The 14,163-nt window shown below is 39.8% G+C and overlaps 1 protein-coding gene across 1 annotated transcript; it reads right to left on the bottom strand.

Annotated features, from left to right (window-relative positions):
• Nucleotides 1–6,594: 6,594 nt before the first annotated feature.
• Nucleotides 6,595–10,424, bottom strand: LOC148021856 (putative inactive receptor kinase At1g48480). The gene is made up of 2 exons (XM_087697372.1): nucleotides 8,264–10,424; nucleotides 6,595–7,401 (listed from the first exon to the last, which is right to left on the bottom strand). The coding sequence occupies exons 1-2, from the start codon at nucleotides 9,723–9,725 to the stop codon at nucleotides 6,677–6,679; spliced, it is 2,187 nt and encodes a 728-aa protein (XP_087553498.1). The 5' UTR covers nucleotides 9,726–10,424; the 3' UTR covers nucleotides 6,595–6,676.
• Nucleotides 10,425–14,163: the final 3,739 nt, after the last annotated feature.

Raw genomic sequence — 14,163 nt, 5'->3', positions numbered from 1 at the left:
TCGATTTTGGGAATCGGATCGGAAGTGTGGTTCAATTTTTGGAGTCGAAAGGTTTTTGGAGAGGTTTGATTTTCGGAGTTGGACGGTCCGACTCCAGAGATAGGGCAATCCTATTCTGGGACTCGGACAAACTAGTCCAATTGCGTGGCCGACGGCCCGCGAGTTGTACGCTACACTTTAGACTGAAGTCTACTTCACCAAATTGTGCCGAGCCGCCTAATTAGATGCAAAGCCACAGAGGGAAACAATTGGCGTACCTGAAAGTGGTGTGGCGCTCGAATCAACCAGCACGCTGACGATCTCCCTGCAGGTCTCTCTCTCTCTCTCTCTCTCTCTCTCTCCCTGGCTCTCAAGCTCACTCTCTTCTCAGAGGGCAGGATGTCAAATGTGGCCTGTCCTGGTTCCCTGGGGCCTCTTATTGCCCCATCCCAACCTGTTGTGACCTCAGAGGTTAGTCCCTCATGCTCTTCCAGCTAGAAATCTGAATCTGTGCCCCTATTTCCCTATTTTAGCCTATTGTATAGCAACAGAAAACCCTACTGTTTTCCTTCTTTTTTCCTATCCTAACCTTAACCTAATGCAACAAAAATCAAACCAGAGATGGAGATGGATTGTCCTACTCTAATATTCAACAACAAATCAAAAACCTACTTGCTAAGGAGATCGAATACCTCTTAAAACTCCCTTGCTTCCTACCTATCTACCTCAAGTACCAGTTCGGGGAGAACCCTACTCCAATGCTCAATTCGAAGCGCACAAGCGCTCAAGGCTTGAATCCGTAGGTCTCAGCAACGGAACCAAAATGTGGGAGCTTTCGCTCAACCACCAAGACCCTTGGACTGCTTATTGTTTCAAGCGTTCCAAGTCGAGCACTAATGGCTACCTCTCACATAGCCGACGTGCCATCCATATCTATGGGTGTAGTGAGCTTATCTCCATGCCGATCGAGTTACCTCCTCTCCCGGGCACTCCGGTAGCTCCACGATCCAAGTACAAGCTTCAAGCAAGTTCTATCCTCAAGCTCCACGCTCCAAGCTCCATTGCCGGGAGCAAGAGAAGAGAAGAGAAGAGAAGAGAAGAGAAGAGAAGAAGAGGGGAGAAGATGGAGAGCTTCTCCTTCCCGGTCCCTCACCCTCACACACTCACTCCCTCACACTCTCACACTCCCTCTCTCAAGCACAAGCTCAAGTAAGCAGGAAGAAGAAGAAGAAGAAGAAGAAGAAGAGGAGAGCTACTTTTGGCCACACACAAGAATGAGCTTCTCATTCACTTTTGAACTTTATATACATAACCCTCAATCCCTTTTGGGCGGTCATCCCCTTATCCCCTTTTTTACATGGCCGGTCGTGGCCTAGGCCCTTTTCCCCATCGTCCTTCTATCTTCCTAGCTTTCTTTCCACCGCCCGCCTACATTTACAAATTGCACGGGTGAGAACTCGGTGCTCCTTGAATTAAACCATGATGCGCTTGCGCTCTTTTACACTGAAGTATTGACTTGCGCTTTTCCATGTGCGCCTTTCTCCCTTATTTAGGACTCTTCTCCTGGCCTTTGTCTTCTGCTTTAGCTTTTCCAGATTTTTCTCCTTGTTCGTCTGAGGGTTAACAATTGGGTGTAGTTTGAACATTGTATATGGATGTTCCTACATGGCCTAGTTGGATCCTAGTTGCCCCTGATGGCTACCCATTGTCACTTTATCCCATGACTCCTCAAAAAATCACTAAACTCATTAGAAAGGTATTCTCCCCCTCCATCTGACCTCAAGCACTTAACTTTCAAGCCTATTTTTTTTTCAACACAATTGCCTTGAAAGATTTGAAGTGCTCAAACACTTCACTCTTTTCTTTCATAAAATATACCTAGAGTTTTCTAGAGCAATCATCAATGAATGTAACAAAATGCTTATTGCCACCAAGAGATACATTCTAGATAGACCCCCAAATACCTGCTTGCACAACATCGAGTATTTTCTTGCTTACATATTTGTCATTTGAAAACAGTTGCCTTGCCAATTTTCCAAATCGACATGCTTCACAAACTATGTGTAATTTTGAAACTCTAAATGTAGGCAAACCTGTAACCAACACTTTGGAGTACATTAATTTTAGCCTTTGCATGTTTGCATATCCCAATACGTTTGTGCCATATATTCAATGTTTGCAACTACATCTTTGCCTAAATTAGCATACATAACAACATTTATAGTGGGTATTCTAGCATCCAAAGTAAATATACGGCCAACTCTACTCCTTTTGTAATCACCATGTACCCATTGTTAAAGTCTTCAACAAAATAGTTCTTTGCATTAAAGCTGACCTACAGCCCTTGCTTTACCATTTGACTAAAAAATTCCAAATTCTTTTGATGGATGGCACATGTAAAATATATGATAAACACTTCCTTTTACCATCATGCAAGGAAAATTGAACTCTTTCAATAATGAGAGAGAAGGTTATTGTAGGAGAGATTGACTTAGTATAGGTCAACACACACGATTAACTAGCTAGCATTTTCACAAAGGCATTGGGTGCAAAGAAGCTTAAAAAATTTTGAAGGGGAGAGGGGGTATTAATATGGCCATCTCAATACATCAGGCATTGATAATGGACCGCATGCTTAGATGGGTCCACACGTCTATACTTAACACATCGGTGGTCATTATGATCCTCACATGGCCATTAACATACAACTTATTATATTTGGTTTGTTATACCAACCTACAATTGACATAGTTATAGTACTAGTTTGTATAACATTGTATTGTGTGAGAAAGAAGAAAGAAAAACTAGTAAGAAAACATTTTAGCCTTCATCTCTCTTCTTGTGTTCTTGAGTGAGCTTCATTTTGTGTGTATGGTGTGTGTTTGGTGCAACAGCTCAAGCAAGTCCCCCTACCATGTGATTTGTGACACATTAGATAGTATCTCAACTACTCTTATATATAGTGGTACATACTTCCTTGCACTTTTTGTACCTGGAGTTTTAACATGATGTATCCCAAATTTATTATCAAAAGACTCAACTTCTAAACTTTCACCACAACTAGCCTTTTTTCTTTTACAATTTCATCCCTCTTTTGTGTGGTCCTCAATCTACCACTCCATGGAAGAACACTTCCATTGCTTTTTGTGTTGTATTGTGGACAAGATACATCTTCAATGTGCTAATTTCCATGAGTATTGTTAGCTGCAGTTTTCTTCATATAACCATAATCATCATTGCTCTCATCAATATCCATGTTAATTGCAACCTTAGGTCTATACCATGACTCATGATCATTGAATCTCACATTCGTGCTTATGAAAACCTCTATCGTAATAGGGTTATAACACTTATACCTCTTCTTTTCATCATGATAACCAAGAAAGATGCATTTGATTGCCTTTGGCTCCATCTTCTTTCTCAAAGTCTTAGAAACATGCACATAGCATACACAACCAAACACCCTGAATTATGCAACTATAGGTTTTCTACCATAGATTTTCTACAAGGTGACATATGATATGTAAGTGTTGTGGGTATCCTATTCATAATATGAATTGCTATATGTACTGCCTTAGCTGAATAAGTCAATGGTATATGCAATTGATTCATCATGGCTGTTGCAACTTTAGCACTAAACCAATTCTTCCTTTTTGCTACACCATTCTATTATGGTGTATATCAACATGTAACTTGTCTTTTGATCCCTTGATATCTCAAGTAGTTAGAAAACTTATTAGACATATATTCACCCTTATTATCTGATCTTAGGCATATGATATGTAAGTGATGTGGGTATCATCCTATTCATAATATGAACTTTTGTATGTACTGCATTAGCCTAATAAGTCAATGGTATATGCATTTGATTCATCATGGCTCTTGCAACTTTAGCACTAAACCAATTCTTCCTTTTTGCTACACCATTCTATTGTGGTGTATATTGACATGTAGCTTGTCTTTTGATCCCTCGATATCTCAAGTTACACAATATTCACCCCTATTATTTGATCTTAGACATTTTATGTATGACTCAAACTAATTTTTTGTTTGGTTTGAAATCCATAAACTTCTCAAATGCCTAATTTTTATGCTATAGAAAGTAAACCCAATACATTCAACTAAAATCATCAATGAAAGTAATGTAAATTCTATATTTCCCACTCTATGACATGTTTTGACATGGAACCCAAATGTTTGAAAGTACCACTTTAGAAGAATATGTATTGATGCTACTCTCTTTGGAAATGGGAGTCTAGATCGTTTCCTAAATTGACATGCCTCACATACATGCTCATAATTTACATAGTCAAAGTATAGAAGACCACATACTATCTATCTAGACTATGTTTGCTTCAACCTTTGCAAGTTTACATATCCAAATCTTCTATGCCATAATTCCACATACTTGTCTTGTCCATGTCTTGCCTCTACATACATAGAGCTTTGTATAATGGGAGTGCCAAAATCCAATGCAAACAATCTACCTTTCTTTTGTCCTTTTGTAACCGATCTACTAGGTTTTCCATTCCTAAACTCTTCAATAAAGCAACCATACTTATTAAACTTGACTTGCAATCCTTGTTTAGGCCATTTATCCCCAACATAAGCAAGATTCTTTGTGATAGTAAGCACATATAGTACATCTCCTAGTTTATTTTCAATCCCACATGTATTGTCTAATGGAACACTACCATTATTTTATGTAGAGTATTATCTCCAGTGGCTACATACTCCTCACTTTGCATTTTCTACTTTGGGTCAAACCATTCTTCATGATGTGTCATGTGGTTCATAGCCCTTGAATCCAAAAACCAATCCTCATCACTAGGTGGATGACTCATATTGCCAAGTACATGCTTCATGGCAAACAAATGTTCTCTAGTTGATCCACCTCTAGAGACATAACATATACCTCCATAACCACCTGCACAATGACTATATTGAGCCCTTCCATGACCTTTAGACATAGCATTTTGCTTATGATTGTATTACTTCTCATAATGCCATTGTCCACAATAATGACATGCACAATCTCTATGAGGACTAGACCATGCTCTACCTCTAGAGAAGAATCTTCCCCTATCTCTAGGCATGAAATCTCTACGTCCAAAAAAGTTATGACCACAAGCAAATGCATCTCCACGACCATATTAAGATCCTTTACCCCTCGAAGGACTAACGTAAAAAAAGCTCTGGCAATATAAGGAAAAATAAGATATATTAGGCCCATCCCTAAGTTTATCATGTAGGTCCAAGCAAAGTAGAAAATGCATTATCCACATATAAGAATGACATCTTGGAAGAAGCATCTCGATTTCATATGCAATATACGGAATGAAGTCTCCTTTGGCATAAATGAAATGGTTATTGTTATGGATAGGAAAAAGGACATGCAAGACTCTATTAGTACTCTTATGGGAAAACCTCTTTGTTATAGTGATGAGCATCAACTTAGTAAATGATGTTATTGTCTATGATAATTATGCTTTATCCCTTGAGATTTGATAAGACTTAGAATACAAGTATGTAGTGTAGCAATTAAAATTTGTACATAGCCTACAAGTCTCTCAAAAAAACATGCAAATATATTTTGTGCTTGTGTATATATTGGATTCAATGTAAAAATGTACGTCTCTAAACAATTGTAAGAGGAATTAGCAAGGCTAATTGTTTCTAACAACTTTCCATAATAATTAAAAAGAAAACGAGGAAAGGGAAGAAGAAGACTCTCACATGCAATCAACAACTTTTAACTTAAAAGATGGTTGTTTCTATGTGTTTATATGCATGCATAATTGCTTATATGTGTGCATGAGATGCTTTTGAAAGTAAATATGGGAGGTGCAATCCAACATGGGGCTTTTAAAACATTTATCCATGTTGAACATTGGGAATACATAATCTATTGGATGGAGAGAGAGAGAGAGAGAGAGAGAGAGAGAGAGAGAGAGAGAGAGAGAGAGAGAGAGAGAGAGAGCCAAAGCCTAACTCACAACCATGGCACTTGCAAGGTGTAGCTTCATGTGTAAATTGCTCTTTGTTTTATGAAGTGAAGTGTGACTAGTACACACGCCGAAGTGAGACTTGAAAATGGGTGAGCGACAGTCCTTATATCTCATAGTAGAGTAATATTTAATGTGAAGCTATATGGGCAATTCAAGAAAAAACATATCAAATGTACTGGTTAATAGCTTCTTGCAAACACCAAAATAAACACTAAACCCATTGAGGGTAAACTTGATTACGGTTTAGGGTTTAGGATTTCAGATGTAGTTTTCCATTCTTAACACTGGTGCAGATCCCACAAAATAAATGAATTGAGTTATGGTTTAACATTATGCTTAGAGTAAAATACTGCATAATTTCTTGCTTTTTTTTGAAAATGAACTAGTATGATGCTCGACAATTAGGCCTAGGGTAAAAATATTGCACAAATTTTTGGCTCTTATCAAGAACACAAATTGGAAGGATATTTCTCTTCCATTATTTTTAATAACAAAATACAGCCTATTTTTTAAAAAACTTATAAAAAAGACGATTTGCAAAAAATGAGCAAGTAATTGGCAAGTGCTGAATGATAAAAAGCAACAATTTTCTTTAATAAATGCGACCAGATAATAATGTAGTAAAATAAAATCCAATAATTGGGAAGGTGGGGTTAGAGCTCAGAAGCTATGGCGGATCGAGGGTCTTCTCAGGAGGAGAGCTCTGGCGTGTTTGCTCTCTGCGCGCGGGTGGAGTCTGCTGTGGCCCCCGACGAGGGGGACATGGACGAAGCAGCTCTCTCGCCAGAGCTCGCATTTGCAGGGAAAGAAGAAGACTCAGAAGAGGATGAGGACTCCCTCACCCCCTCAATCCTCTTGTACACGCGGCTCATCTTCGGCCTCTCCTCCGGAGCAGCAGCGACGCACTCCATAGCCAGCCTCAGCACCGACATCGCGCCCTCCACGTCCGCTTCGTTCTGCATCGATTGCTCCAGCCGCGCATCGAGCACCTCAGTTTTCCAGTCTGCCTCTGATGTAGACCTTACATACTGCGGAAGGTCCACCCCTTCCCCCTTTCCACTACCGCACGATGGCACCTTCCCTGTCAGCAGCTCTAGGACCACCATCCCGAAGCCGTACACATCTGTCTTGTGTGATAGCTTCTTCGACGACAGATACTCAGGTGCATCGTACGCTGCTATGTGGTTCGAGCTTGGGCTACTGGCATTCCCTTGCATGAGTGGGGCTATGCCGTAGTCCGCTAGGCGTGCCTGCATGCCCTTATCGAACAGTATGTTGGAAGATTTGATGTTGCCATGGGGGAGCTTCTGGGCTTTGCATTCTTTGTGGAGGTAAACCAGACCACGTGCTATCGACTGGGCAATTCTTAAGCGGTTTCCCCAGTCTAGGGTTGTTTCATCTTGAGTGCGCTTTCCTTCACAGGCAGTAGCAGAACTTGGTTAGACCTCTGTCTCTAAACAATCTTTACTAAAACATTCAAACATATTACTGGCTGTCCATGCACAAACTTGTTGGACAAAGAAATATGAGGTTTTTGTGTGGTTGTTCTGAGCAAAGTGCCAACCACACGGAGAAAACTGTTATTAAGAGAGCATAATTCGACTAATGGTGGTCTCAAAAGAGAATGAATCAGCCACAAGGTTTTAAGATACTTTTGAGAGGTTCTTCTGAATAAACTGATACCATGTCACAATCAGGCCATCGAAGACATGATCTGAAGGGAAATTGTATTGGAAGGACAAAAGGGATGAAAGGTGACTATGAAGTACACAACATGAAGCCAATTTGCTGCAAAGCATTGCCAGTGTCATGCCTACAAATGCACAGTTCTTGCCTGCAATCTTTTGGAAGTTGTACTTGCAGCCGCCAAAGCTTTCTATCAATGTAGAGCTTGGATAACTGGGACTCTATATGGATGTTAAACTCCAGGTTAAGGTCGTTTCAACTTTCAGACACATGCAAGTGGACCTCAAATCCTGTTCACATTCACGATAATGGTATTTCTGATTTGAAAATGTAGGAGTTGTCCTATGGAACATGTACAAAACATGTCAGCACAGGGAAAAATAGGCTTACATTACTTTTCACAGTACCTGATGTTTATAAAGGGAGGAGAGTGCATGAATTCTTCCAGGGTGAGACCAACACAGTTTGTTCAGCACATGTCAGCCTTAAGGTAGGATTCCAATGCCATGTGAAGTCTACTGAATTATCTATACATGCAAATCGGTATTACCAATATCATGATCAACAAACGAACAAGTTGATGAGCTCACCATGGAGTAAAGAGAAAAGACTGGAGTTGGGCATGTAGGAATAAACAAAAAGCTTTTCGTCTTTCGAATAGTAATAAGCCAGCAGTGGCACCAAGTTGGGATGATGAAGGCCTCCTAGGAGCTGTGCTTGCTGCTCAAATTCTTTCTTACTACATGGATGAAAGTCCTTATTGAATCTCTTCACAACTACTGCCAACTTTCGGTCTTCAAGAACAGCCTTGTACGATGTACCCAATGTCCCTTTCCCAAGCAGTTCAGCTGAGGCTCTGAGCAAATCATCGAGCCCAAATGCCCTGTGCCTCAACTCACCGCTAACTATCACTATATTTCTCTTCTCTGCATCAAAGCTTACAGGGCTTTCTGTACTTGTGGTGGAGATCTCTTTGATAGACTCCTCATCTTGATCTACTTTCTTTTGCTGTTTAGAGCTCTTGGCATTCTGTACCGTCTTTTTTTTGTCATTGCCCTTTGTCAATAGAGTCTTGGATTTACGTTTGTAATGCCAAAAGAAAGCAAGTGTAATCAGCATTAACACTGCAAAATCTCCCACAACTATACCCATAATCTGTTTGGCCATTAAAGGCTCTCTTCTGTTGGGATCGTGCTTGCAAGTTGTGTTCAATGGAAGTCCACACAGCCCTGGATTCTTATCAAAAGATGAGGATCCGAAGGTATGTTGCATGACATAAGTATGTGGTATCTCACCCTGGAGTTGGTTATGTGACACATTGAAGGTCTTCAAGCTTGTCTGATTGAATTCTGGAATTCCACCTGTAAGGGCGTTGTTTTCAAGGTTCAGTGCACGTAGATCAGGAAGTAAGGCAAGCGATCCAGGGATTAGTCCCGTGAGGTGGTTATTGGCGAGGTTAAGAACATTGAAACGTAGTGTTCCGGAGAACATATCGAAGATAGGGCCTTCAAATTGATTATTTTCCAGCCAAATTGCTCTTAGGAAAGGGCTGGTCAAGCTGGGGAGATTGCCAGATAGGAAGTTGTCTCTCAGGCTGAGCTTTCTGAGCACATCAAGTTTGCTTAACGCATTCTCAGGGATGGCTCCCTTCAATTGCTTGGATTCTAGGATTAAATTCCAGACACGCCCTTTGTTGCATTGCACACCAATCCAGCTCGAGTTGCAGGGGTCTTCCCCTTGCCAGGATTTGGACAGAACATTCCCATCATCAACAGCATTCATGAATGTGATGAGCCCTTGCCTGTCAGCTACGATGTCTGCAATTATTGGTTTGCCACACAAGATCAAAAATTGAACCAAAATCAAACTAAAATGGAGAAATCTCCATTGGTGTAATGGTATGCTACGATGCGGAGTTCCGTGTGATCGACCAAATGAATATTCATCTGAGTATTGCTGCCTTCTGCTAGAAGCTTTCCTTTGGTGTAAATCACGTTCAGATTCATGCGTACTTGTCCATTGTTGAGGTGTGGATATGCCGGGTGACATCATTTACTGTAAAGCTTATTGCAGGTTGAGGCCCAAAATGAAGCAAATAATCAAAATCAGTTGGGCCTATTTTTAGCACCAAATGTGAGCAAGTTCAGCTGGGGACTGTGAATCAGCTGCGGGTGAGGCCAACATAGAATTAAGGCCCATCAGTTACCTGCCAACATAGAATCGAGGGTCATCAGCCTGCGGACCTGTACTCGTTCGATTGAAGGGCACCTAGAGGTAAGGTCATTACATTGCCCCTCAGTGTTGAAAAGTGTCTCTTGATTTTACTAACAAGGCCTCAAGCGAGGTCTAGTGTGAAAAAATGGAGGTGGGTTGTGCAAAAATATCAACTGATCAACTTATGAGTAGTCGTCAATGGGGGCAACAGACATTGTTTGTGTTTTTGAGAGTGCCGTCCGAAGCAATTTCGTGTCAGGGAGTGGTATGTTTGGGCGCAGGCACAGAGAGAGAGAGAGAGAGAGAGAGAGAGAGAGAGAGAGATGGATGAATGCACGGGGCGGCAATTCTGAAAGCATTGGGGAAATCAGCGGGCTTGTCCTGATCATGTGAAATCAAATGCTTGACATAGAAGAGGACCCATGTTATGAAGCCACATCTTTTTTCTCATTCACTGCATCAAGTGAAGATACCTTGATTCAAAGAAAATTTAGGTTTTCCTCTTGATTGGAAAACCTTGGTTTAGTGCCACATGAATGGAGAATTTGGAAAATGTTTCAAAATCGAGGGTTACAGGTTCAAACCCTTTGAACGAACGCATATGTCTTCATGGACTCAAAGACCTACAAAATCAAGATGAGTGAGAGTGAGAGTTGATAGGTTTCGGATTCCATCATTCATCTTTTTCAACTTACAATTTGTGATATAGAAACTATTTCACAATCTAGCACAAAAGTATTATAGGTTTTTACTATTGTTATAGGCATGCAATGGGGCATGGACATCAAATGGCAAAAGCATAATAAACATGTCAAATTTTGTTAGCAAACACTATATTTAGTGCCTGCAACATTCACTCGATAGGTTTTTTTAATGCATGTCATGGATGTTACAACGTTGCTAACATTTTGTGGGGTTTTCAATGCATGTCCCATGTATTATTACACATTGGTAGCATTAAAAATGGTTTTTGTTTTTCCATATAGGCTCCTTTTGCCAAAAGTACAATGTTCCATGCTCACATTAAACACATTGAGATGCATTATCATTATGTTGATGAACCCGTTGGAGTGATGCAGTAAACAAGAGTTGACTCTTACATATAGGGAAGTGCTAAGCGTGGTGGACTTTGATATCTCTTTATAGAGAGTCTCTCCCTAACATAGTGATAATGCATCTCAATGTGTTTAATGTGAACATGGAACAATGGATTTTGTGCAACTGTTGATGTGCTCGTGGTGATAGATGATTGTCCAATACCTAAATTAGCAAAAAGATATCTAAGTAAAGTACAAGCAATCATAGTTGTGAAAGTTGTTGTATACTTAGCTTACAACTAGAAATGGCACATTAGGCTTTCTTAACCATGATATGTATGAGTTGCCAAGCATGAAGTAAAAACCACTTGTGAATATATGAGTGATTGTAACAACTAGCCTAGTTAGAATTTGAAAAAACATGTTAATTTGGCGAGAATGATCCATGCTTGGGATAAAACAATCCAAGGTATTACTACAACTCAGACTAGTGAAAGATAATGACGCACTACTTGCCAATGCTTGGTGTCTCAACTATTTATAAACTTGCTCAATACATCAAAGCAGTCTTTAGCATTATAAAGGCTCAACTTCAAACCTATTTCCATAGAAGTAGTAATAGGTTAACAATCCTCAAGACCAAATATTTGCGACCAAGTCTCAATATCCTTTGTTTCACAAAGTGAAGGCTCCATCTCATTGCTAAAATGAATGCTCAAATAATAATGCAATAAGCCCAAATATGACATGTCAAAAGCCAAATTCAACTCAATCTTAAAATCAACAAGACATGTCTCATTAGAACCAACAAGTATCATGTCATTGACATAAACACAATGATTAGAGATACATTACCCTCGTGTTTGACATATAAGCATGTTAAAAATTTAGGAGAAAATTTTAGCCCAATGGATGCCTTTTGGAGGTTTTCTTGGCATGAGAACTAATTTTTTTGGTTAGCTCTAAAATAGTCAAAAATAAGGTTTTTAAGTAAAATGTTAGCAAAATTTACCTTATTATCTAAACTCTTAATGTTTCATCAATAAAACATTTGCCAACCTATTTACAAAAGAGGTTATGAGGGTCTCTTATATTTAACATGTATACAAAGCACTCTCAATTGAACTATGTTAAAAAAAATTTGTAAAGTATGCATATATTTTCTCATACCAAGCCTGAGGTACTTGATTTAGACCATGTAGTGCTTTCTTTGAATTGCATGTTTTACTCTCTTGCCCTTTTTAAAAAATCAAGAGGCTTGATATATATATACTTTTACATGCAAATTATCCAACTAACATACACTAGTGTTCCTTGTGCGCAAGGAATGCTATCCCGCTTTGCGGCAGCCTCACTGTTGCAAAGTGGGCAACAGGGAAGTGAAGTTGCCATGCTATCGCACGGCAACTTCGCTTCCTTATCGCATAGTAACTTTGCCATCCTTGAGTGTAAAAACACCATATAATTCACTTTATTGCACAACTATAACATCTATATAGTTGTAACATTTGTACAATTGCACAACCATAGCATGAACACATATTCTTCTTTTGTGTCCTTGAGCATAAGAGGTCACATGCATGCTCAGTAATTTCTCTCTTTTTTGAATCTATCTCACTATTTATTGCCAATCTCTCTCTCTCCCCACCCTTTTCACACCTCTCCTTTTTGTGAAAATTTTCACATATCTGTTACCTCTCTCTCTCTCTCTCTTTGACCTTCTCCCCTCTCTCTCCCTCTCCCTTTTTTCTCTCTCCTCTCTCTACAACACCCATCACTTCCTCTCTCCCCTCCTTTCCACCTCTTCCTTCCTTCCCTTATTTATCCCTCTCCTCTATTTGCAACCCCTCACACCACTTTTTCATCTCTCCCCTCTGTTTTTACTCTCTCTCTCTCTCTCTCTCTCTCTCTCTCTCTCGTATGCAATCACAAAAGGATAGACATGTACTTGCATGTAGGTGTATAGAGACTCATATATGTATACAACACCTCTTATTATGCACTAGACCTATAAACTTTACCCATACTTGCTTTGCATGTTACAATTAGAAATAAAATTGCACCTGACCACAAACAAAAGACATACAAAATGCATATTTTATATTCTCTCTATCTTGAATCTCTCTTACTATTTTTTTTGGCTCTCCCCCTCTCTCTCTCTACCCCTTTTCACCCCCATTCTCTCTCTATGACTCCTCTCATATATTTGTTACCTCTCTCTCTCTCTCTCTCTCTCTCTCTCTCTCTCTCTCTCTTGCATATCTCCTCCTCGTTCCCTCCCTCCTCCCTTTTCATCTATCTTCTCCCTCTACTACCTCTACGTCTTCCTTCCACCCCCTTTTTCACCTCTCCCCCTCCCCCCCCTTTCTTACCCCTCTCCCTTACCCCCAACCCCTCCATCTCTCACCCTTTTTACATCTCTCCCCTTTCACACACACACACACACATACACACACACACACACACACACACACACACACACACACTCTCTCTCTCTCTCATATATGCATGTATAAAATGCTAAAAATACATTTGTACGTAGGTTTACAAACACTCATATATATGTGCAATGACCATGCACCAAACTTGTAAACTTGTATCCATACTTGCTTTGCGCAATAGTTAGAAGTACCTCTATATTATCCTTGGATGTCACAATTACAAAGTGTATCCAAGCATTACAAAAAATCTCTCAGTATTAATAATACACATAGATGAAGTAGAGCCTAAAAGCAAAGTTTGTTCTAGAGATTGTGCCAATGAGAACAAAAAAACAAAAAATTTCATAGGGAGCCTAACCAAAACAATAGGTGAAGCAAGTCTCATTGCCACTCCTTGCCTTAGTGATGCTATAGGGGACATGACAGTCTTTCCTCTCTTTCTTGCACCTAAAATTTTAGAAAGCCACAATGTAAACGTAAACATATCTAATAATTGACAAAGATTACTTAACTTTAGAATAACAATACCTGGCCTAACACCTGCAAACCACTCAATAGGGATTGTCATAGCTTGATGTAGTGTCACAAAGCAACCGAGGTCTTTAAATTCATACGTTGGCCACCCCCTTGGTATTCTATCAGTGTGAGATCGTCGAAACCTCTTATCCTATTCAACTTCACCCACATACACTCGAAAACATTGAGTATATCCATAATGCACCACCTCAATTAAATTTGGAAGTAAAATCTCTATATTGACATCATCGTATAAACACTCAACGACCCTTGCAAGTGTTC

Source organism: Lygodium microphyllum, chromosome 17 (assembly GCF_053477565.2).
Source record: "Lygodium microphyllum isolate KBCC chromosome 17, Lygodium_microphyllum_v1.1.10, whole genome shotgun sequence".
NCBI lineage: Eukaryota > Viridiplantae > Streptophyta > Polypodiopsida > Schizaeales > Lygodiaceae > Lygodium > Lygodium microphyllum.
The sequence above is the reverse complement of the archived record's forward strand: the minus strand, read 5'-3'. Positions and strand labels throughout refer to the sequence as shown.

Excerpts from the sequence above, each read along its gene's own strand:
- LOC148021856 (XM_087697372.1), bottom strand. The coding sequence starts at position 9,725 with ATGATGTCACCCGGCATATCCACACCTCAACAATGGACAAGTACGCAT. Across the intron at positions 7,402-8,263 it reads TCTTTTCTCTTTACTCCATG|GAAAGCGCACTCAAGATGAA; the intron begins GTGAGCTCATCA and ends CTGCCTGTGAAG.